The 24,847-nt window shown below is 44.5% G+C and overlaps 1 protein-coding gene across 1 annotated transcript; it reads left to right on the top strand.

Moving 5' to 3' along the window:
- Positions 1-7,293: 7,293 nt before the first annotated feature.
- Positions 7,294-23,617, top strand: LOC146754419 (myosin-binding protein C, slow-type-like). Its single transcript, XM_085527566.1, has 3 exons — positions 7,294-7,309; positions 21,230-21,505; positions 23,461-23,617. Exons 1-3 carry the CDS (start codon positions 7,294-7,296, stop codon positions 23,532-23,534), a joined length of 366 nt encoding a protein of 121 aa, XP_085383692.1. The 3' UTR covers positions 23,535-23,617.
- Positions 23,618-24,847: the final 1,230 nt, after the last annotated feature.

Below are 24,847 nucleotides of genomic sequence, written 5' to 3'. Positions count from 1 at the left end.
TGCCTGGAGATGGCATCCAGACCAAGCTGTTCCACCACCTTTCCAGGGAGAGGTGAGACTGACTGCCCTGCAGTTTACTGGATCCTCCTCCTTGCCCTTTCTGAAGACTGCAGTGTCACAGGCTCTCCTCCAGCTTTCAGGCACTCCTCCAAGACCTGTCAAAGATGATAAAGAGTTTGACAATCACCTCTGCCAGCTCCCTCCACACATGTGGATGCATCCCATCAGAGTCTATGGATTGTGCACGCTGATCCTAACCAGATGCTCTCAGATCACCCCCTCCTCACCCAGAGGGAAGCTCTCCATTTCTCAAGCTCTCTCTCTTCCCTCCAGGGCCCAGGAGTCCCAAGGGGCAGTCACTGAAGTGAAAAACAAAGTAAAGAAGGTGTTCAACATCTTCACCATCTCAGCATCACCCATTTCCAGGACACCCCCCTTCCCTATTTCCTTCTCTTAGGGATGCACCAATCCTGAGCTCCGAAGAAGCGCTATTTAAATGCTGCCCAGCTCTCATGGCCCCCTTACCTTTGAGCACTCTAGCCTGTGAGATTCCTCCAAGTAGGCAACAGCAAAAAATCAAAGTAGGCTCTCTGGAAGTCCAGGGCCAAATTAGTTCTAGGCACATTGTTACCTCCACAGGTTAGCTGGGTGCCTGGCACTGACCCCTTCCAATCCAGTACTTTCGACCCCAAGTTGCTGGCTCCAGGGGGTGTCTCTACTGCAGTTCTGGCTGAGGACTTTGCCCGAGGAGACAAATCACACTGCTTTTGAAACTCCCAAGTTTCAGGATTTCCTGCTTGTTTCAACACGCCAGGGAAACACGTGGGTGGCATGAGTTGGGCAGCAGGGTGCTGGCTGCAAGCACACAGTGACAGCAACTGCAGCCATCAGCATAGTCTGAGCCTGCCTGCAAGACCTTGCACACAGACCTCAGTGCCACGACTCCCCTAACTGAACACAGCAACCTGGAAATCCAACCCAAATGGAAATGTCCTTAGAGTGCCATCACCCTGCACTCCACGCACTTCATCATGTCCCAGAAACCAGAATCAAACCACACAGACCCTGACAATCACAGCTATGTCTGTTCTTCCCTAAAGAATCAAAGCTGCAGCAGGCCAGAAGTTTCAAGGAAGAAGAAGCGGCTCTTTTAACCATTTCCTGAGCAGTTTCTGAGGCTGTACGTGCAGTTTGATCACAGCCCAGCTGAGTCCTGGTCACACCCCGCTCCCTCTGACAACTAAGGGAATCAGCACAACGAATCTGAAGACAGAAGTGATAATGCAAACAAGACGAGAAGATATTTGCTGAGTCTGGATCCTCAAACGCATTTCAGCTGGGAAAAAGGACAGAGATGCCCACCTTGTAAATTTGGGTCACCTCCTCCCAGACGCACCAACACATCACCATTGTGAGAAACTCAAGTTTGGAGTTGTGCCAGATGTTCTCAGGTAAGTTTTGGACTGTTTTGTGTTTGCTTGAGACAGCTGCGTTCCCAGCCAGTTCTGGAGAGTCCCTGCACAAGTCCATCCCTTGAACACATGGCAGGTGCTCAAAAACCAGCTCTGAAAGAAAGCAAAGTTGGTGTGTAATTTGTGGTGGAGCTTGCAGATCTTAACAGCCAAATTAGAGTGACAGCAAAGTTGGAGGACAACTGGCAGAGCAATTGCTTTACCAGCTTTTCTGAAGTGTATTTTGACCTTAACAAAGTGTATAGGAAACTACTGATCACAGCCTGAACTTCTGATTGACCACCTGAGGCAAGCAATGAGTCAGCTGCAGGAGCACAGGTGAAGGTAATTCAGCTGTGCTACTGGAAGGGGTGGAGCTTGGCTCCAACTCTCCCAGATCTCATGTAAGGGCTGACCAGCTCTAAGGCAGGATTTCTTCCTCTGGTGATTTTTTTTTTTTTTTTTTTGACTTTACTGTGGACCTTCAATGTTGGTGAGCATTTTCCCTTTATCCTTCTATCATATTAATCATTTGTATGAAGCATCTGTATACCCTGTGTTTACATTTACATTACATTACCTATTGGCTGTCTAAGTGTTCAGTTGTATAACTATACACACAGGGTCAAAACTAAAACAACACGTTTTTTATGTCTGCTCTTAGCAGCTTGGAAGGAACCAGGCTAGACCTTGTGGTAGGGCATTCTGTGCTGGGAAGTCAGCAGCACTGTGCGCATACAGCTGTTTATGCCAGGTGAGGCTGTGTGCACACGGTGTGTGGGGGCAAATGCTGCATTGGGAACATATTAGCATGAAGCACAGAAATACATGCTCAGAGGTACTATGGGGCATGCTGGGTTTGATTGTTTCAAGACGTGAAATTAAAAGGCTGAACAGACAACATGTGCTTCTGGTTTGGAGAGGGGATTTTAATAAATGTATTTGAAGTTCTACAGAAACTTGGTTTTACAGCAGGCAGTGTCACATTAGTCCAGTCTTTTTCCTATCATCCTGAGGATAATATCACCAGATTAAATTGCTGGTACACCTCGATCCTCTGAGTTTTAAGAGCTTATGCTGTAGTTAAAAGTTGCTTTCAGACTTCCAAAGTGGGTCACCAGCACACGTACTGGCACTGTGAAAGCACACAAGACACAGCTGTTTGCTCTAAAACATTTATGATTACACAAGAAAGATAAAGCAATTGTAACTACTCACTGCCAAGGTAGGAATGAAGTGATGAAGCAAGCTTCCCAAATATGTGGGCACTGCAAGCTGGAATAATCCACTAATGGATTATTCCATTAGACCACTAATGGTCTTCTAATGCAATTCCTTCTAGATTTGGTTTTCCAAGTCCTGGGTGAAGGCAATAAACAATTAACAGTAACTGCTGGCAAATTCTTGTTTGAAGACTGCATTAGAAGAGTCTGCCTTATAAATACCAGACTGCTGCACACTGGTTCCTGCTGCATGAACAGGCAGGAATGGGAATCAGCAGAGCACACAGTCCGGCACATGGGGAAAAACCAGTAAGAACCAAACAAGGTAACACTTGATTTGGATTTGTTGAGATAGCTTCTATTTCTTTTCTTCAACAGGGTGCTAGTCTGAATTGTTCTGTGACCAGAAGGAATACACTGGGCAAAGAAACTTCTGATTAGCTTGGAAACCATCAGGGAGAACAAAAATGTTCCTGAACTGACTGATCCTCTCTACAAGCATTTCCATCATGTGGACATTCAGGTGCAGATGGATTGATCTAAGATTAGAGTAGAGGGTGTTATATGACAATATACAAGCTTTTGGCTGCGGTTAGACCCAGAAGATGGCTAAGCACCATGCCATTCTGTACAGAACACCCCTTTGGCCAGCGTAAACCAGCTGTCCTAATTCTGTTCTTTCCCAGCTCCTTGGATCCTTTCCTGAGAACAGCTTTGTCTGTGCACAACATGCTTAGCAGGAGCTATAAACATTGGTGTGTTATCAGCATTGCTTTTCTCCTAGAACCAACACATTGCATCATACCTGACAAGCTGAAGAAAGCAGGTCTGTCCCAGCTGGAAATGAGCCACATTTACATTGCTTGGGCTTTTTGTTGTGTTTGTTTATTTATTTTGTAGTTGTTGTTGTTGGGTTTCTTTTGGGTTGTGCTAACGATGAGATTTGGTAGTATCAGAATGTATCTGGTGAAGGGGGAAACAGTATTTGTTGAGAACTTCTCTTAGTTGTAGAACTGTATCTGCTTGGATGACACTGACCTCCCTGAGCACCGACTTTCTTCCAGAAGTATTTTCTTGTCTTAGAGGAAAATGAGCGATGTTGTTAACTTTCTCCTACCCGATTCCTTCCTGGCTGTTGGCATGCACCAGCTGTTCCAAGTATCAGTGTGTACGTTAGGTATAACTTGTTTTTCACTTTGCTTGTAGGTCTTTCAGGTTGCAGCCTATGAAGAAGAGGCACGTATAGCACTTGCAGTGCTGGATGCAGTTGAAGGCAAAACTGATGATGCTTTCCTAGCATTTGAAGCTATGAAGAATGTGGTTCACACTGGAATCTTGCCGAGGTTGGTTCCTAGCTTGCATTACCCCAAATGCTTTTTGTTACTTGCATTCCAGCTGATTCTCATTAATCTAAATACTGTCGCTTAGCTTTGGCAAAGAAAGGCAGATGAGTTTGTGAATGATGGTGTGTTGGCAGAAGCACAAGAAGTGCACAAACCCTGTCTTCAAAGAAAGCACTGCCTAATGAAGATCATTGATGAATGCTCCTCAGATCTGTCAGTAGCTGACAAAGTCATTCTTGCTCTACAGCTTGTTTGGAGAGATGCCGTGGTGTTGCTTACAGCTACACTGTGGCACTGTTTCATGCCAAAGCCCAAATCCAGCTATGTGGGAAACACAGTAATGGCCCTCTCTTACTGAATGTGCTGCAAGTTTCAAAGCCAGCCGTAATACTGCACAAGAGAAATGTGGATCTGTCTTTGCTAAAAAGGCAGGAAGGTCAATGGGACTGTATAATCTGTTTGGTGAGAAACAATCATGCTGCCTCCTAATGCACTGCCTGCCGGAATCCAAGCAAAACTAATACCAGAGCTTCTCTTCAGCGATTCTCCTTTAAACTTGAGCAAGTAGATGCTCCAAAGACCGCTCAGAATTACTCAAAAATGTCTTTTTCTTTAGCTGTTCTGTATGCCTAGTCCAAAATGAAGCAAGTGATGAAAACTGTTGATCCTGTCAGAATCCTAACGCACAATGTCAACCTAGTGTGCTAGTATCTGTTGTTCAGGTGCGTAATTACATGCGTTTCAAATATCTAATACCTATAATATTTGTTATGCACCTGTCTGTTACATTTCAGAGACTGAGAGCAGTGTTCTGGTTGTCTCAGGAGCATGCAACTAAAGGATGACTTCTTGAACAGTAAAAGTTTCAGTAACAGCTACCATGGTAATAGACTGAGGTTAGTTGGCAAGAAGCACAGACTTCCCCCAAATAATTTGAAACCACTCCTCTTCAGTTGCTGGTTAATGTTTTCTGGGATGTCAAACCCGCACAGTTACTCAGTGATTCAGTAGTACACATTGCTGCAGACAGCTCAGCTCAGAAATAAGGGCACTGTGGGGTTAGTGTTGCTGTTCTGAAGTAATTCAGTCTTCACGTTTGGCTCAATTTCTGTCCAAAGCTGAGATGACGACTGTGCCATCAGACAATCCTCCATCTGATGGTGCTATAATTGCTGATGAACCAGCACCTATCCCAGAGCAGAGAGCTCGTGCTGGCTTTCTCAATGCGCCTTCGATGTTCTTCTGTTATAAGAATAAGCCTGGATACGTACCTGAAGAGGGTGATGGTAAGGAGAGACCAAGTTGATTTTTGTGTTGCCTTTTTTGTGGGGAAAGGACATTTGGAACCAACAGATGCTGATACCGTTTGGACTGATGGGCAGCAATACTGCTGCCTCCTTCCTTTTGGGAGAGGATCATGCGTCTCCCTTCCCAAATCTGTCTCGTGGCTCTCTTAATAAAATTACCAACACACTATTTTCTCTGGAAACACAAAACCTACGCCAGACCTCTAGGCTGAAAAGCTGTCAATAGTGTAATAAGGCACCTGTACACAAATAGGAATGGGAAGCTTGCTTGCTGACGCATAAAGCTCTTAACACTTATGCAGAAGTTTTTTATATGCTTGCTGGGCTTGTAAGTCTGAAGGGCGTAACAGACTTAGACTTCTCTGTGTTTGGAACATCACTGAGTAAAAAAGAAGCCTTCACAAAAGCTTTGGTCACAAAATTCATAGGATTATTCTCACACCTCTGAGACGTGACTATTTTCACTCTGTGAGGAATAAAACGCAGCAGAAGAAACACTCTCTGGCTCCTCTCACTGCACCTCAGGTCTTTTCAAACACTGGAAGGGAGACACAGGTCTTACATTTCTCAGGGAGAGAAAGGAGTCACAGCTGTTTCCAAACCTGGATCCAGCTTCAGCTACTAAAACTCCAACCGTGTTTGAATTAACTGATTTCAGAGAGAGATTTCAGAGGAAAACAGTACATCATTTTTTGGAGTGATACTACTTCAAAGGTATAGCAGTCAACAACCTTTTTTTTTTTTCTTTTTTTATAGTGCCAAATTGGCATTAAGTGAAAATTGAACAGGTTTTGGAGCTATTTCAACATTTTCCCCTTGATTTTTGCAGCTCCATGGAAAAGAAGAAGCTCTGATGGAGCAAGAAGCCTCTCTGGATAATCTGAAAGAGGTGCAGTAATGTAAGGACGCTTATTGCAACTTGGCTTGTAATCGTTTCTAAAATGATCTGGTTCATCCTGTTTGGAATGTGATATTTCTACAGCAGAAGGATGCAGAAGTGAAAAGGATTGAAATGCTGCTGAAGGAAATTGCCGAATGTCAGGACGACCTTGAGGAAGCAAATGAATCCATATGAAATCCAACGAGAGGAATTATTTCCTATGATCAGTAACTCTCCAAGTCTGAGTTAACACTGCTGGTTGTCTGAACGGGATGTCTGCAAAGCTGATGACTTGGTTTTTCTGTGACAGGAAGGGTGTGAATGCAGTCAATTACTTTCCCCCTCTGTGTTTCTGAGTTCTTGAGGCATTTTTGCAGCGTGGTCTCTACTGTTCTGTCACTTGTTTACAAGAAGAGAAAGGGTAAAGCAGTTGTTGGTTTAATCACTCCGCTGCTCAGGAACTCCGTCAAAGGATTTCGGAGTGTTGTTTACCAAAAAAATCGAGTTTTCTGTACACAGATATTTGAGTATTTTTCTTTTATTTCAGGTAAATGACGGGATTCTAGGGAAGAAGTACTCAAATCAATAGATAAGGACAGCAGAAGCTTGTTTCATCTATCTTGAAGGTAAGGTGTTTTCTTATCTGGATAAGATTCCTTTGTAGGTCAGAAGAAAAACAGAATTCCTTGTTCTGTTTTGTTGTAGTGTAAATATCAGTTTATAGTGGCAGAGATGCGTAAGGATACTGGTGAAGTGGCACAACAGATGACACCTTTCATGCAGGAGGAAGTGAGGGCAGCATCAGGAAGGGATCAAGTAAGAGTTGGGCAAAGTGGGAAATTCACTCAAAAGCCATTCAGCAATGGAACATTCTCTGCATATCTGTTGAAATAAGGAAACTTTTCTAATTTCATTTGTTTCATGAGTTAATTAGTTGGAGAAAGAATAGATTCTATGAGGGGGAAGTGGGTAGAGAAAATAAAGCTTGCTGCTAGGACCATCTTTTGAATTTTATGGGGTGTCTGTATCTACTTTGACATATCATGCATCATTCAGTGGATAATGAGCAGAACTGATGTGCTCTGGCGCATGCCCATCTGCTCAGGTTTTGGCTTGGAAGATCATCAAGTTGAAAGCTGAAATAGCTGCTGATGTGACTATATGTCATGGTTTTGTAATTTTGTAATTTTGCTATCAGTATTCCACATCATAACATCATGTCAAGTATGGATACTTCTGTTGAATGTGCAGTCCACAGAAGAAGACTACATATCCCAGAGAACAACAGGAGTAACAATAAGTCACGGGACCAGGACTCTATATAATCTCGTTCCCAGGCTGGAGTGCCCTCCTTCTTCTCTCGAACTTCTCGGAGAGTGGGAAGCGTTCCAGCCGTGTCGCCTAGAGTTCACAGTAGGCCTCTCGGTTTTCGAAGGCTCTCTCTCTCTCTGTTTCGTTCAATTTGTTAGCCTTAATTATATTATATTGTGTTATCTTGTATTTCGATATCATATTTAGTAAAATAAGTTTTTCCTCCTTAGATTGTCGCTGTTTTATCCCACTCCCCTTTTCCCCCTCCTTTCCGGGCCCCGGGGGGGGGGCCGTGGGGTGGCTTCCCCTGTCACGGGCATAGGTAAACCTAAGTAACCCGTGACAGATTTTTGGTGGAGGATGCGGGCATAGAGCTTTTTAGCTTTTAGAACGACTCTCTCTTTGCTCTTAAAGAGCTTCGTTACGGGAGCGTTGGGAGTGCTATCTTTCCGTAGCTGCTCACGGAGAACGTGACCTTGAAATACCAGACAAATTGTCAACATTAAGGGCTGCTGCACATTCTCAGCATTGCTATCTAACTTTTGTGTAGAAAACAAAGGGATTTCTTTCTCCCTTAGAGCAAAGCTAGCTAGCTCTGACTTTTACAGAGCCTGCCACCTATGAATCCACTCTTCATCCCAGTTGCTCTGTTTAAGGGATTGAAAGCAATTATGATCTTCTTAAAGTATTGGTCAACTATTAACACCATAATTTGGTGTTGTGGAATTGTGCAGGTATATAGCCTAATAAGGTGGATACTGATGGAGACACCTGCCTGGTACTTTTACGAGATGTGGTATGGTCAGAATTTTGGCATCTACACCCCAGATGGAATTGTGAATCTTACAAACACTTGCATCCCAGATGGAACAGGCAATTTTACAAATACTTGCATCCCAGATGGAACAGGCAATTTTACAAACACCACCATGTTTAATTCATTGTACAGGCTAAAAAAACCCTTTTTATTTAGGTTGTACTCTCAGATTTCCACACGCTTTTCAATAACTGAGATAGGGTTCATACTTGCATTCATGTTATCACTATCAATGCATGCATATATGTTCCTATGCATTCGTTCTATGCGGAAGTCTCCTCCAGAACCAGAGAATGATGACTGGCAGGGAATATGGAAAGGTTTAGGAAAAGTCTTAGAAGCATGGGGACCCGCAGTGTCATGGGATTTCACTCTTGAACACCTAAGGGACCCTAAGAAATTAAGTGAGTATTTGGGTCAGAGATCTAAGGAGGTAAACCTTATGTGGGGTTTGGCTTATGCATACCGTGCTTTGTATCATACTATTCTGGAGAGAGAGAGTTTCCGATCTGAGATTCAAGCCCAAGTTAATTCTGATCAGTCACAGGAGGCATCAGTAGCAATATCAGTTGCCCCTGTGGAAGGCAAGAAATGGAAACGGGTGTCCACGCGTCTAGAACGAAAAGAAGGAGAAGCTCAGGGGGGGGCAGCAGAAGACCCAGGTGCCGGGCATGGAGCAGTACCGAAAAAAGCAAAGGCAAAAACCAAGAGGCATGAAGAAGAGACTGATGATGAGGAGGAAATCACCTATTGTCGACCTCTGAAGCTGACTGAAATCCAAGGCTCAAGAAAGGAGTTCACACGGCGTCAAGATGAAGGCATCCTTGCTTGGTTGCTTCGCTGCTGGGACAACGGGGCCAACAGCTTGTCTCTAGATGGTAATGAAGCTCGCCAACTAGGAAGCATTGCCCAAGATGCAGGTATCGACAGAGGGATTAGCAGATGTTCGGATGGAGCTGCCACTCTCTGGTTGCGGCTGTTAGAAGCCGTGAGAGAAAGGTACCCCTATAAGGATGCTTTGAAGCCTAAATTTGATAGTTGGAATACCGTCCAAAAAGGTATTCAGCGCCTGAGGGAATTGGCCATGGCGAAAATGTTGTACAGCCCTGATCCAAGCGAACTTGACCCTGAGAGAGTGAGGGCCGATCCTGACATGTGGCAGAAAATCACAAGTACAGCACCAGAGAGAATTGCACAGTCATTGGTATCAGGATCTAAAGGATTCGTGGACAGATGGCCCCGAGTTGTTGAGCTGATTATAATGCTTCAAACCACCGATCAGCAGCTCCCCCAACTGCATGCCGCAGTTTCTGCCATCTCACGGCTAGAAAACCGAGTAGATGAAATGTGAAAGAAATTGTTTCCATCAACTAATAGTAATGATCCCGTAATAGTATCAGAAACAACTGATGAAGGTCAATCCTCGTACGGGCCACCAGGTCTAATGAAGGATCTGATCAAACTAGTCCAGTCCTACTCCTCACATGCATCATCAAAAGTCTCAGCTGTTAAACACACACGCTTCCCAGCTCGAGCAAAGAACAACAGTACGATTGCACCGCGTGTTTCCATGTGGCGCTACCTATGTGACCGTGGAGAAGACATGAGGAAGTGGCATGATCAGCCCACTTCTGCACTACGAGCACGGGTGAAAGAACTACTAGACATACCAACCACCAGTGGAGTTGCTCCAGTCATCACAGGTAACCAATAGAGGGGCCCTGCCCTCAGTCAGGGGAGGGAAAGGGATAATAGAGTTTATTGGACTGTGTGGATTCGATGGCCTGGCACATCAGAACCACAGGAATATAAGGCGCTGGTGGATACCGGTGCACAGTGCACCCTAATGCCCTCCAGTCATGAAGGGACAGAATCAATCCATATTTCTGGAGTGACTGGGGGCTCTCAAGAATTGACTGTGCTGGAGGCTGAAATAAGCCTCACTGGCAAAGACTGGCAAAAACATCCTATTGTGACTGGCCCAGGGGCTCCATGTATACTGGGTATTGATTACCTCAGAAGAGGGCATTTCAAGGATCCTAAGGGGTATCGATGGGCCTTTGGGATAGCTGCTGTAGACATGGACAACATTAAGCAGCTGTCTGTTTTGCCTGGCCTGTCAGAGGACCCGTCTGTTGTGGGGCTGCTACGAGTAAAAGAGCAGCAGGTACCGATTGCTACAAAGACAGTGCACAGACGGCAGTATCGCACCAACAGGGATTCCTTGCTCCCCATTCATGATTTGATTCGCCAGTTGGAGAATCAGGGAGTGATCAGTAAAACTCACTCACCTTTTAACAGTCCCATATGGCCAGTGCGTAAAGCCAGTGGAGAATGGAGGCTGACAGTAGACTACCGTGGCCTGAATGAGGTCACACCCCCATTGAGCGCTGCTGTGCCGGACATTTTGGAACTCCAGTACGAGCTGGAGTCAAAAGCAGCCAAATGGTATGCCACCATTGACATTGCCAATGCCTTCTTCTCTATTCCTTTGGCCGCAGAATGCAAGCCACAGTTTGCCTTCACCTGGAGGGGCATTCAGTATACTTGGAACCGTTTGCCCCAGGGGTGGAAACACAGCCCAACCATTTGCCATGGGTTGGTCCAAACTGTACTGGAACAGGGTGGTGCTCCTGAACACCTGCAGTACATTGATGACATTGTTGTGTGGGGCGATACAGCAGAAGAAGTTTTCACAAAAGGAGAGCAGATAATCCGGATTCTTCTACAAGCTGGCTTTGCTATTAAGCGAAGCAAAGTAAAAGGACCTGCCCAGGAAATTCAGTTCTTAGGTATAAAGTGGCAGGATGGACGTCGTCACATCCCAGCAGATGTGATCGACAAAATCACTGCCATGTCTCCACCAACTAGCAAGAAAGAGACACAATCTTTCCTGGGTGCAGTGGGCTTTTGGAGGATGCACATTCCAAACTACAGCCTCATTGTAAGCCCCCTTTATCAGGTGACGCGGAAGAAGAATGATTTTGCATGGGGCCCTGAGCAGCAGCAGGCTTTTGAACAGATTAAACAAGAGATAGCCCGTGCTGTAGCCCTGGGGCCAGTACGGACTGGACAGGATGTAAAGAACATCCTCTACACTGCTGCTGGAGAGAAAGGCCCCACTTGGAGTTTGTGGCAAAGAGCCTCAGGAGAGACCCAAGGCCGACCCCTGGGATTCTGGAGTCGATCATATAAGGGGTCTGAAGAGTGCTACACTCCAACTGAGAAGGAGATCTTAGCCGCGTATGAGGGGGTTCGGGCTGCTTCCGAAGTAGTCGGGCTACTGAAACACAGCTCCTTTTGGCACCTCGACTGCCAGTGCTGAACTGGATGTTCAATGGACAGGTTCCCTCCACCCATCATGCTACCGATGTCACCTGGAGCAAGTGGATTACGCTGATTACACAGCGAGCGCGAATGGGAAACCTCAATTGTCCAGGAATCCTAGAGGTAATCATGGACTGGCCTGAAGATAAAAGGTTTGGAACATCACCAGCAGAAGAGGTATCACGTGCTAAAGAGGCCCCACCATACAACGAATTACCAGAAAATGAAAAGAAATATGCCCTATTCACTGACGGATCGTGTCGCATTGTAGGGAAGCATCGCAAATGGAAAGCTGCTGTGTGGAGCCCCACACGACAGGTTGCAGAGGCCACTGAAGATAAGGGAGAATCAAGTCAGTTTGCAGAGGTAAAAGCTGTCCAGCTGGCCTTAGATGTTGTGGAACGGGAGAGGTGGCCAATGCTGTATCTTTATACTGACTCATGGATGGTGGCAAATGCCTTATGGGGGTGGTTACAGCGGTGGGAACAAAATAACTGGCAACGGAGGGGAAAATCTGTTTGGGCTGCTGAACTATGGAAGGACATTGTTTCCCGAACAAAGAATAGGGTTGTAAAGGTGCGTCATGTGGATGCACATGTGCCCAAAAGTCGGGCTACTGAAGAACAACAAAACAACCATCAGGTAGATAAAGCTGCTAGAATTGAGGTGGCTCAAATCGACTTGGATTGGCAGAATAAGGGCGAATTATTTCTAGCTCGATGGGCTCATGAGACCTCAGACCATCAAGGAAGAGACGCAACATATAAGTGGGCCAGAGACCGAGAGGTGGACTTAACCATGGACGCTATTGCGCAGATTATTCATGATTGTGAAACATGTGCCATAATTAAACAAGCCAGAAGGATGAAACCTCTCTGGGAGGAAGGGCGATGGCAAAAGTATAAATATGGGGAGGCGTGGCAGGTTGATTATATCACCTTGCCACGATCTCGCAGTGGTAAGTGTTATGTACTCACTATGGTAGAGGCAACCACTGGGTGGCTTGAAACATACGCAGTACCCCATGCAACTGCTCGAAACACCATATTAGGTCTTGAGAAACAAGTCCTGTGGCGACATGGCACCCCAGAAAGAATTGAATCTGATAATGGGACACATTTCAAAAATTCTCTTATAAATACTTGGGCCAAAGATCATGGCATTGAGTGGATTTATCATATTCCCTACCATGCACCAGCTTCTGGTAAAATTGAACGATATAATGGGTTGTTGAAAACTATGTTGAAAGCAATGGGTGGTGGAACATTTAAGCACTGGGAGAAGAATCTGGCAGAAGCCACTTGGTTGGTCAATACTAGAGGATCTGTCAATCGTGATGGTCCTAGTCAATCTAGCCCCCTACACACTGCAGAAGGAGATAAGGTCCCTGTTATACATGTAAAGAACATGTTGGGAAAAGCTGTTTGGGTCCTTCCAGCTTCTGGAAAGGGCAAACCTATCCGTGGAACTGTCTTTGCCCAGGGACCTGGGTGCACTTGGTGGGTAATGCAGAAGGATGGGGATGTTCAATGTGTGCCACAAGGGAATTTGATGCTGGGGGAGTGCAGTCAATAATTTTATGTATTTTTATATATATGTTTGCATGTGTAGTGTATTTTAGTTATTATAGTTGTACATTTAGTTATGTTACATGCAATTCTACTATTTAGCTATCACAATTTTACATTGTGTAAATATATACGTGTATATATATGTATATATATATATTTACCATGATGTAATAATGTAGAATAAGGGGTGGAATGTCATGGTTTTGTAATTTTGTAATTTTGCCATCAGTATTCCACATCATAACATCATGTCAAGTATGGATACTTCTGTTGAATGTGCAGTCCACAGAAGAAGACTACATATCCCAGAGAACAATGGGAGTAACAATAAGTCACGGGACCAGGACTCTATATAATCTCGTTCCCAGGCTGGAGTGCCCTCCTTCTTCTCTCGAACTTCTCGGAGAGTGGGAAGCGTTCCAGCCGTGTCGCCTAGAGTTCACAGTAGGCCTCTCGGTTTTCGGAGACTCTCTCTCTCTCTGTGTTTCGTTCGATTTGTTAGCCTTAATTATATTATATTGTGTTATCTTGTATTTCAATATCATATTTAGTAAAATAAGTTTTTCCTCCTTAGATTGTCACTGTTTTATCCCACTCCCCTTTTCCCCCTCCTTTCCGGGCCCCGGGGGGGGGCCGTGGGGTGGCTTCCCCTGTCACGGGCATAGGTAAATCTAAGTAACCCGTGACAAACGGATACCTCCTACTTTGGTGTAGGGTTAAGGGAACACTAGCAGTAACTCCTATCACAAAATGTCGCATGGCTCAGACAAAATGCCATCAAGAGGGCTAAATTAGGAGCACCAAATGGTCACAAGATGGTCTTAGGGCAGGGAAGTAATCTATCTATGTGATATATGTTGGTGCTATTAGTTCTTCACAGCTTGACTCTAGAGGGACTGTTGTTCTTTGGTCGCCTAGTTTTAAAAGAATAGATGGCTCCTGTCTATTACAATTTTTAACGAATTATTTGTTCACTGATGCCATAAATGTGCCTGGCATAGCAATTGGCCTTGTTATATTCAGTGAATGAAAGCAACAGTTGTTGCTCTAAGAAATGCATTACTAAGCTAGGTCTGCCTGTAGCTGGCAGCCATCAGCTTGCTCCTCAGGCAGGTTCTGTCTGGATGGAATGAAGGGCATGAAATACTGATGTGCTCATCAAACGCTGCTTGTTAGCTTAGAGACAAGGTGTTGAATAGGTTTGTTCATGTATTGCAAACACGTTACTTAGCTGCCTTCATTTTAGCTTCAGAAGAACATGTGCAGAATACAGAATTGATTAAAAGAAATAAGAACTGTCTGCATAGAACTTACTCTTTCCTTACACAGGAGAATCAAGCACACATTTGTATGTGAGTACCTCCAGAGGTGAAACTCGATCACCCAAATGTAATGAGCAGAGACATTACAATCAGCTCTAACTGTATCTTAATGCTGTGCTGAATAAGCCTGAGTCAGGATGTAAACCACTTTCTCTTTTTTTCTTCAGATGAAGCCATTAATTCTGTCAAGAAGCCCAAAACGACTCCAGAAATATCAGTCAGTCCTTCTGAAGACCTGGAGCTGGTGTGTGAGGTGTCAGCTGCAAGCGGAGCTGTCGTATGGAAGAAAGATCAAACAGAGGTGAAGCAGGACCAGAGGACAACCATCATCTCCCAGGGGACGCACCGCAAGCTCATGGTCAAAAATGTGACCCTGAAAGACCAAGGGAGCTACAGCTGTGGAACAGAAGATGACAAAACAACATTCCAAGTGAAAGTCAGAGGTGAGAAAATGCTTGAAATCCTGGAGATAAAGGAATGCTTCATTTTGTGTGTCTTGCATTTGGAGGATCAACTGACAGCCTCTCTGGTGCAAAACATTTTGGCTATAGGACTTTCTTTGTCATGTAGTGTCATAGCTACACTTTTCTACATGTGCTTTTCCATCCAGGAATGAATTACTGCAAAAAACAATAGGCAAGGAGGATAACTTGTGCAGCTCTTGTAGTCAGCTGGTGTCTGCAGGGTTACAGTGCAAGAGCACACCAGGCATGCAAGGAGTGAGAAAAGGGGAGGTGTTTGAAGAGATCTGGTTACAAAATTTGAATGACACAATTAGGTGGAAAATGCCAATAATCAGACTCATAAATGGCCTGGGTTGCAAAGGCCCACAGTGCTCATCCAGTTCCAACCCCCTTCTTCCTATGTGCAGGGTTGCCAAGCAGCAGCCCAGGCTGCCCAGAACCACATCCAGCCTGGCTTTGAATGCCTGCAGGGATGGAGCATCCACTGTCTCCTTGGGCAACCTGTTCTAGAGGGCCGTTCCCTTCTGATTTACTGGAAATGTAGAGAGACATGAGAAGAAAAAAAGAGAAGGGAGGAGGTTCAGCAGTGCTTGCAGGTGTTCTAAATCTCATGTCCAAATCTGCTATCAGACTGCAAAATGTTTAGCTTTCTGATATGATATGATATGATATGAAATGATATGAAATGATATGCCTATCATTTCCCAAGGCAAAATAGAGGGGAAAGTATTTTCCTGTCTTAATGAGGCATCATGATGGTCCCTGTGAAGGGCAAGTATAGTGAAAATGGGGAACTGGAGTTAGCTCTGCAGCAGACTACAGCAAAACGGTGTGACTGTTGTGATGTCCCTGCAGAGAAAGAAGACCTGTTTACAAACAAGGACAAGGTACAAAAGGAGGTGAAGGCTGTACTGACTCAAAATGCCACGCTGAGCTGTGAGGTGGCCCAGGAGAAGACGGAGGTGAAGTGGTACAAGGAGGGGAAACTGATCACCTCGAGCAAGAAGTTCAAGGTGGAGTCAGAGGGCAAACAGCGTCGGCTGGTGGTGAGCCAGGTGGAGAAGAAAGATGCAGGGGAGTACAGCTGCGAGGCTGCTGGCCAGAAACTCACCTTCAGGATTCATGTAACTGGTAGGAAACACATTTTGGTTGATATTCTTTGATTATTCCATAGTCTGGCTGTGGAAACGTCTGTGTGAATGTGTCCTCTTGATTCTGCCATGAAACTGTTTTGGGGAGGATGAAAAGAAATGCTTACAAACGTGCAGCTAAAATGATTATTTGTTTTTAACAGTGTTTCATCCAGCTCTTCCCCTACGACTACTTTTATAATGAGCTGTCCATGGATGTCCAACTGTGATTTGTACAATGTGCAACACTGCTCTACCAGTTGATATTTCAACAGTAGTAGTTACAGATCTCTACTGTGGCTGCACTGAGGTTTGGTTGTTGGTGTCCTAAGAACTTTTAGTCAGAGGCACTGCACTTGCCTTTGGTTTGTTGAATCCCATGTTGACGACCATTCGTTCCATGTTCTGTAAATGTAATGACCAGTCATGAATCCATTGATACCTTTCTAATTGTACGTTTCTCATTAGTCTGAGAGTTTAGCATGGAGGCAGATCTCTCACTCCAGCTGCAGTAGAGATTGCTCTGGTGTCAGTATATTTTGCACAAGATCCGGTAAATTTTAACTTAGACTCCACATAGCCTTGAGCACATCAGCTGCATTCTGAGTGACCATTAGTGAGCTGGCTGATGACGAGGGTTTGTCTTCTGTTTTATTTGTAGCTGCACTCTACTGGTTTTTGCTCGTAAGTCAGCTTGTTCTCTGTTAACTTTACAGTTCTTGTCTTGTATTCTGAGCTGATCAGGACAGGGAATCTGTTTTCTCCTCTTCTTTCTTATGACAGTGAACACATTGGAGCTTAATCCTGGTCAAGGTTTGGCATTTGGTCAGCTATGTGGAGGAGCAACTGTACTGGGAGTCTACTGCCTTTCTGCTCACACAGACCTGGTGTCCTTGCAGGGCATAGCTTGCGTTCTGTTCCCTTGTAAAGGTTGCAGTCTTTGCTCTCTCCATCTTGGGGCATTCTGCTCCTTCAGTCCCTGGTGTGCAATATATCTCTGCTCCTGTAGTAGACAGTTTTGCTGCTGCCTGCGGTGTAGACTCTAAACTATCAGCTCTTACTGTTCCCACACCACGTGGATGTGATTCTGGGGCCTTTGGATCTGTTCCGTGAGTTGTGTAGCTCATGCTTTTGGCTCAGGAAACTGGCAGTTTCAGCAAAGAGTGGATTACAGAAAGGGTAGATTTGGGAGGTATCTGTCAGAGAAAATGAAATATGAACAATGACAGAAAGACTATGGCAACAGCTGGAATCAACCAAGTTAATCCTCAGCAGCCAAAGCCAGCCCACGTCTTATTGCAGAGGTGTAGGGAGAAAACACAGCAATGTAGTGCTTTTACGCTTGAATTTTGCTAGCTGAGGGCTATTATTAGCTGTTTGCCTCAGAAACCAAAGGTTTTCTGTTCTCTTTCAGACCGGATGAGCTCATGGCTGCACAGGGTAATGTAATACCTCCTCCTCTGCCATACGTGGAGAGTGCTTGCCTAGCTACTGTTGCTGTATTTCTCATGTGTACCACTGTAACATGACGTGCAAGTCCAGCCCTCACTGCAAAATGATGTGGTGTGAAAGTCAGGAGGGATTATGAGTACTCTTGGAGTGGTTGGCTCTTTCACTACAGAAATCCTCATCTTACTAGCTTCTCCCAAAGTGCAATGGCTTCCTGAGTCTTAATTTGTCCTCTTACCATTGCACTCAGAAAGCTTTTCAGGGTTCCTCTACCCCAGGGTTCCACTGGTAGCACAGAACAATCCCATTTTAAGGACATGTTGAAAGTTTAGGTGCTGAGTGTTGAGCATTACGGGATGCAGATTAGACCTTCTTGCTTAAAAGAAACAAGTGCTGCACACCTTGGAAACCTATAGAAAACTAGAGTAAAAAGAGGGCTGATTCTGCCATCTCATTATCTCAGTATTTGTGGTGCATGCTGAAATCCTTATTTGAAGTGGGCCAAAGCTCCATTGCATTTGTGAGAAGTTTTGTATCACCTGGTTGGTCTAGGCCATGTTTGTTGTCTTGCTAATAAGCAAGCCTTCTGATCTTCATCAAATCATTGCGGTTGGAAAAGACCACAAAGATCCCCACATTCTGCCTCACCCCATCCCACCATGCACACTGCCCACGTCCCTCAGTGCCACATCTCCATGGTTATTGAACACTCCCAGGGATGGTGACCCCACCAGCTCCCTGCAAAGCTGTGCCACCACATCACCATTCCTCTTCAGAAGAAGTTTTTCTTAACATCCAACTTGAACCTCCCCTGAAAATCATCAGTCAGAACAGGGGCTGTTGAAGATGGGCGGAGAGAATGATGCTTCTGCAGTCAATACAAGCAGGGAGATCAAATGTAGAGTGTATCAACTGCATTCTTGCATTGGCTTGCTGCCCTGCTCCCTCGCCTTCAGTGGACTGCAGTGCTGGTGGTAGAGCTGTGGTGTGAATCCTGGGATTGCACGTACTGCAACGGTCAGCAGCACAGGACCTTGAGCTGAACTTACCCTCCTGGGCAGCTGCTGCCACTCAGAATTCAGACAGCATGCAGAGGAGAAAGCCATGAAGGAAGGGAAAGGGATGGCAGCAGAAGGCTTCACAGAGTGACAGCGGGGAGGAAGGAGATGGGGGACAGGTCATGGAAGGGTTTGCCATGACTGCTGGGGAGCAGGAGCCTTCCCGGTCACCTGAGCTGGGTATGCCTGAAGATGCTTGCATGAATGATCTGAATGAGTGGTCTTCCATGTCTCCACTGCAAATAAACGGCAATGTCAATCCCCCTCACACCTGCTAGTCCTGCATTCATGCTTGGAGCCTCTGTCTTGGTATCAACATCAGGACCCTGGGATCTTTCCTGGGACCCAAACAAGCATAGGAAGCTTATTCAAAATTGCTCTGCTGTTACAAGCTGGCTAGCACTAGAGAAGTCCGTGATGTAAGTGCATCATAAATATTCTGCACTTGTACAGCCTTTTGTAGGGCAAACCATGGAATAGAAATGGAAGCCCATTTATTTAGGGTTTATCTGTTCTCCCACGCCTCAAATAGGAACTAGCATGAACGCTCTCAGCAACCAGTTGTTGGTAAAAGGAGAACCAGATAAAGCAGTCATTAAAGTAATCAATAAAAGATTCAACATATCAAGCGATCCCACTTAGCAAGGTGATTAATTGAATCACCTTAACTGAAGTGTGTATGCCTAACTAATTACACTTGCTATCTTTTTGATGCTAACTCCATTTGTTGACACAAAGGGTAAGGTGGGCTTTAAACACTTTCTTCTATATGTGTTAGGTATTAAGAGGAGATGACCTCAGCCAGTTCTCTGAAGAATCAGGGGTTGCTGAGAGTAGAAAACCATGCTTTGTGCATAAAACCGAGCTACAAAATCTAATGTAGGCCAACTATTCACCATATTAAGGGCTATATCATTGCAATAGGGTAGAGTCAAAAGATGGTTTTCTGCTCTTAAATTTCTATGGTTTCCTGATTTTGAGGTCTTCATAATTGAGCTGTACTTGGCTGATATCCAGTGTAGAGTGGAGCAATATCAAAAAGACAGACAGAAGAAGATCTGTCATTGTCTTCATTCGAAGGAATCTGAAAATTAGGAGTCCCAGCTGATAGTAAAGACTACCCAGAGGGATGGGATGACCATAGGGACTGTGCTGAGGATGCATTATAATGTGTGATAAACACTGTGAAGCAGTGTTGCTCCAGGAAATGGTCCAATACAACATAGAAGCAACTTTTAATGTCTTCCAGTCACAAGTTGTTCATATCTAATGTATATTTTACCCAATGTTTTCCAGTTCCAGAAGCAGAGGATGCCTTTATCAACAAGCAGAAGGTGCAGAAGGAGGTGAAGGCTGCACCAACAGAAAATGCCACGCTGAGCTGCGAGGTGGCCCAGGAGAAGACGGAGATGAAATGGTACAAGGAGGGGAAACTGATCACCTCGAGCAGGAAGTTCAAGGCTGAGTCAGAGGGCAAACAGCGTTGGCTGGTGGTGAGCCAGGTGGAGAAGAAAGATGCAGGGGAGTACAGCTGCGAGGCTGCTGGCCAGAAACTCACCTTCAAGATTGATGTCACAGGTAAGACAGGTGTTGTATGAAATACAGCAGAGAACAGTAAAGTAAAATCTAGTTTCTATTATACAGTGATCCAGTTGCAGTAGTCTCTGCTGAGGTTTTTTCCCTATACTTGAGTGAGTGGCTTTTTAGAAAGTATTTGGTTTTAGTATGGCACAAAGACCTGTTTCAGTCTGTCTGTAGAATAATAATTACTGATATATGTACAATGGAAGCAATATTCAAGATATTATTCAAATCTCTCCTGTGCCTGAGATCCCAAACTGTAATTCCTGTTCACCGAAACATTTGACTAAGATAAGTATGTGCAGTGAGGCTGGAGTGCATGTTGTGCGTGCAGCCTTTCATGGCAGGAGAAGCAGGAACTTCTCCTAGTAGTACACTGCCTTTTTACTATGCCTTTATGTTGGAGGCTGCATCTGGATAGGTGAGTCTGCTACTCACAGTAAGAGACCTGGTAGAGCTGACTATTGCCAGAGCTCAAAGTAAGATAGATATCTGCAAATCACACACAAAGAACAAAGGACTGCGTTGGTGAGCATATTTCCTTTGTGCCTTTGACAGTCACAGTTGTGGCAATGGTAGAGGCCATGAGGAGTCTGTTCAGGAAGCCAGGAGTACTGTTCTGGGTCATGAAAAGGCAGCCAGTGGTTTGACTATTGCATGTTTATGTGTTTTGATGTTTCACAGTGGGTCTTAAGTAAAAGGAACTCAGATTTTGGTTACCTGCAGGACAGATGTTCTTTTGGGTTCAATATGTTTGCATAGTGACTTGCAACCATGGGACTGGTGTTCAAGGACCCTCTTGGTTCCTTCAGTTCCTAGGTTCTTTCTTGCCTAGATTAGACACTTTGTTTCAACAGAAGAGCTGATATTCTCTAGTGAAGGCTATTAGTTTGGGCACAAGTGGTAACCTAAACCTGTTCCAACCTGTACATACAGACCTGCAAGATGGTTTCATTTCAGTCCCTCAGTCAATACTTTTTCTTTTCTTCCCTCAGAGCCAAAACCTGTGTTTATAAACCAGGAGCAGGTGCAGAAAGAGGTGAGTGCTGCCCTGGCAGCAAGTGCCTCCCTCAGCTGTGAAGTAGCACAGGATCCAAGCGAAGTAAAATGGTACAAGGATGGAAGACTGCTTGCCTCCTCCAGAAAGTTCAAACTGGAATCTGTGGGCAAAACACGGCGTCTGGTTGTGGAGCAGCTGGGGAGGAAAGATGCTGGAGAATACATCTGCGAGGCTGCTGGCCAGAAGATGACCTTCGAGCTGGAAACAACTGGTGAGCATTCAGAAATTCTCAGCCAGGATTTTGTAGCCTTGTTGTGAACTGGGTTTTAGGGTGAAATCTCAGTTTTCTTTGCACCTGACAGTGTGAGAATTTGCTCTGGCCCTTTGTGTACCTCCCCGGTGCTCAGCTGTTCCTTCCCTTACTTGGGGATAACGTCATTTATTCAAGGTGATGTCCAAACTGGCTTGTTAACAGTCCTCTGCAGTGCTTTAAGCTGTCATATGTCAGCCAGAATTTATGCATGTTCTATAGCCATTCCTACATGTTGAAAACACTGCACTGTGCTTAAGCTTCAGCATATGTTCCAGTAAGTACAGTTCCATTAATTCTAGGGAATTGGGTGAATTAAGCATAGATCTGAAGGCTGCCTTTGCCCATTGCAGAGAAGGAAGGACTAATGTAGATTTGACTTGATATTTTCCCTTCTAGGATGGGAAGGAGCTCCGTCAAAGTAAAAAAGTGGGCATTACTTCCCAGGGAAATAAGAGAAGTCTCATTATTCACAGGTGGTGAACTCTCATTTTCTCTCTCAGTCTGCAAACAGGCTGGGTTGCTGTTTCAGTACAGGCTGTTTTATGCAGGAACTCTGCTCCTGAGGTTAATCCAAGTTGTATCCAGGCCCTTCAGAAGGAAAGGGAAATAGCAGCACAGAAATATGGTCTGATTCTGACATAAAGAAGTGCAGACCTGGAGAGTTAAAAGGGATTGTGTGATGTTCAAGGGATTTTGAAGCAAAGATGTCCCCTAGGTAAGATTTGTGGCTGACATTCCCCATACATTGTGGGCACACAAGCTAAGGAGAGACTAGTGATGAGCATGCAGAGAAGCCAATGATTCAGACAGGTTTGTAGTGACATGACATTGTAGAGTTCTGTCTAGTTCTCCTTGGCATAGTTTGGAAAATAAAGATGAGGTGATGGTGGTAACCAATATGGCTTCCTCAAGGTCAAGCCATGCCTGACAAACTTGGTGGCCTTTCATGATGGAGTAACAGCATCAGTGGATAATGGGAGAGCAACTGACATCATCTACTTGGACTTGTGCAGAGCATTTGATCCCGTCCTGCATGACATCCTGGTCACCAAACTGGAGAAAAATGGTTTTGATGGATGGACCAGTTGCAGGATAGGGAACTGTCTGGATGGTCACACTCAGAGAGCTGCAGTCAATAGCTCAGTGTCCAGGTGGAGGGTGGTGTTGGGACCAGTGTTATTTAACATTTTTTAACATTATTTAACATTTTTTAACATTTAACATTATTATTTATTTAACATTTAACATTATTATTATTATTTAACATTTTTTAACATTATTTAACATTTTTGTAGGCAACATGGACAGTGGAATCAAATGAACCCTCAGCAAGTCTACAGATGACACCAAGCTGAGCGGTGCTGTTGATGTGCTAGAGGGAAGGGATGCTACCCAGAGGGACCTGGACAGGCTGGAGAGGTGGGCCCTTGGCAGCCTCATGAACTTGAGTGTGGCCAAGTACAAGGCCCTGCACCTGGGTCAGGGCAATGCCAAGCACAGGCACAGGCTTAGAGGAGAATGATTTGAGAAAAGCCTTGACCCTGAGGAGAAGAGTTAATGTGGAGGGAGGTGTCCCTGCCTATAGCAGGGGGACTGGAACTAAATGACCCTAAAGATTCATTCAGTTCCATTGTTTTTCTACCCTTAATTTTGCTTCACAGATTTTGGAATAAATGAGATTCTGGTTTCCATGAAAACTGTTTGCAGGGAGCTCCATTGTAGCTAGTAAGTCTATCTTTAAGTTCAAGGGCAATAATGCATTGACTGTGTTGAAGAGAGAAATGACTCAGGAATGGATGATGGTTTAGAATAAAACATAATCCTACTTATTTTCTATGCAAATATGTGTAAGGAAAAGATGCTGCACTCAGTTCTGGGAATACCCTGACAAATATATCTCTACTGTTTCACAGCTGGAGATATCAAGATTGTTAAACCACTGGAAGATGTGGAAGTGAATGAATATGGGAGTGCATCTTTTGTCTGAGATTTCACACGATGAGGTTCAGAGCCAGTGGTACAAAGATGACAACAAGCTGAAGGCTGATGACAACATCAGAATGCGGCAAGATGGTAGGGTGTAAGAGGGGGATCTTTCTCCTGAGTGGGGGGTGGGTTGGAGATCAAGCAGAAAGGACATCTGAAATGAAGTGAAGAAGGTTCAGAAGGGAGTTCCCCTTTTGTTTTGGGACTGAGGTTAGGGTGGAACAAGTGACATGGACCAGCTAACATCATTTGCAAGAATGTCAAAAAAGTTGAACGCCACCAGGACCTTTCACAGAAATAAAAACTCCTACCTACCTACCTTTCTGCCCACAAAATATCCAGCTTGTCTTTTGGGTTTTACTTTTGCTAAGTAGAACAGATTATTTTCTTACGAGGTTGATTTTCTACTTTTAAACTTCAGATTTGTGTTTGAACGTTGAGGGATAAAAAACATAGCTTGACTTTTTCTTAATTTTCTCTGTCTGTTTGAAAAGAGCACAGGGTTGTTTTTGTTTGTTTTTTTTTAATATATACAATGTTAGGGTATATATATGATGTTAAGTGTGATAAAGAAAAGGGAGACATTTGAGTTAGCACACTACTCAAGAGTTCAGTCCCCAGCTTTGCCACTCTTACCATTATAAGGGCAAGAACATCCTGGAAAATGAATTTCTCCTAAGTAGAGTCAATACATCTGAGCTACAGAGACCTTTACTAGGTGAAAACTTGTTGTTCAGAGCTAAGTTGCTGTATTTAACCAAAGTAATTATCAATGTCCGTGTTTCATTGAACCTTTATTCCATTTCGTAATGTGAGGAGTTTGATATTGGGATGGGAAGGTCATGGTTTGATTTGGATGTTGGACTGGGAATCAGAAGATCTGGGCTCTCTTCAGGTTGTCAATCTTATTGTCTGACTTCTTAACAACATTCCTTTCTTTATAATATTATTTAATGATGTTTCAAGGCATTTTGAGCTGATAGGTGTAGTGTTCATGTGCAGTAATGCTGATGTGAGTAAGTAGGGTGATAATGTAAGGGTTTTTTACATTCCTTCTAAATCTCTGCTTTCTCTTGTTCCATCCTTCTTAAATAGCAATCCATTAGTCTAGTAAAGGAGCTGTGTGATGAGGATGTGACTGAGCCTGAAAAAGCCAAGTTTGAATGCGAGATATCCATTCCTTCTGTGAAACCTCCCAAGTGGTATCTACGTGGGGAAGTCTTACAGGCTGGCAGAAACTTGATTATGCAGCAAGAAGGCACCATCCACCAGCTTGCCATAGCGATAACCACCACTAATATGACAAGCACCATT

The sequence above is a fragment of the Coturnix japonica genome, chromosome W, assembly GCF_054131305.1.
Source record: "Coturnix japonica strain WE chromosome W, WE-NBRP24, whole genome shotgun sequence".
Classification (NCBI taxonomy): Eukaryota; Metazoa; Chordata; class Aves; order Galliformes; family Phasianidae; genus Coturnix; species Coturnix japonica.
This window is presented reverse-complemented; position numbering and strand designations above follow the sequence as displayed.

Bases quoted from the DNA above. Each gene is read 5' to 3' on its own strand.
- LOC146754419 (XM_085527566.1), top strand. The intron at 21,506-23,460 runs GTGAGCATTCAG...ACTGTTTCACAG, and splicing joins CTTCGAGCTGGAAACAACTG to CTGGAGATATCAAGATTGTT.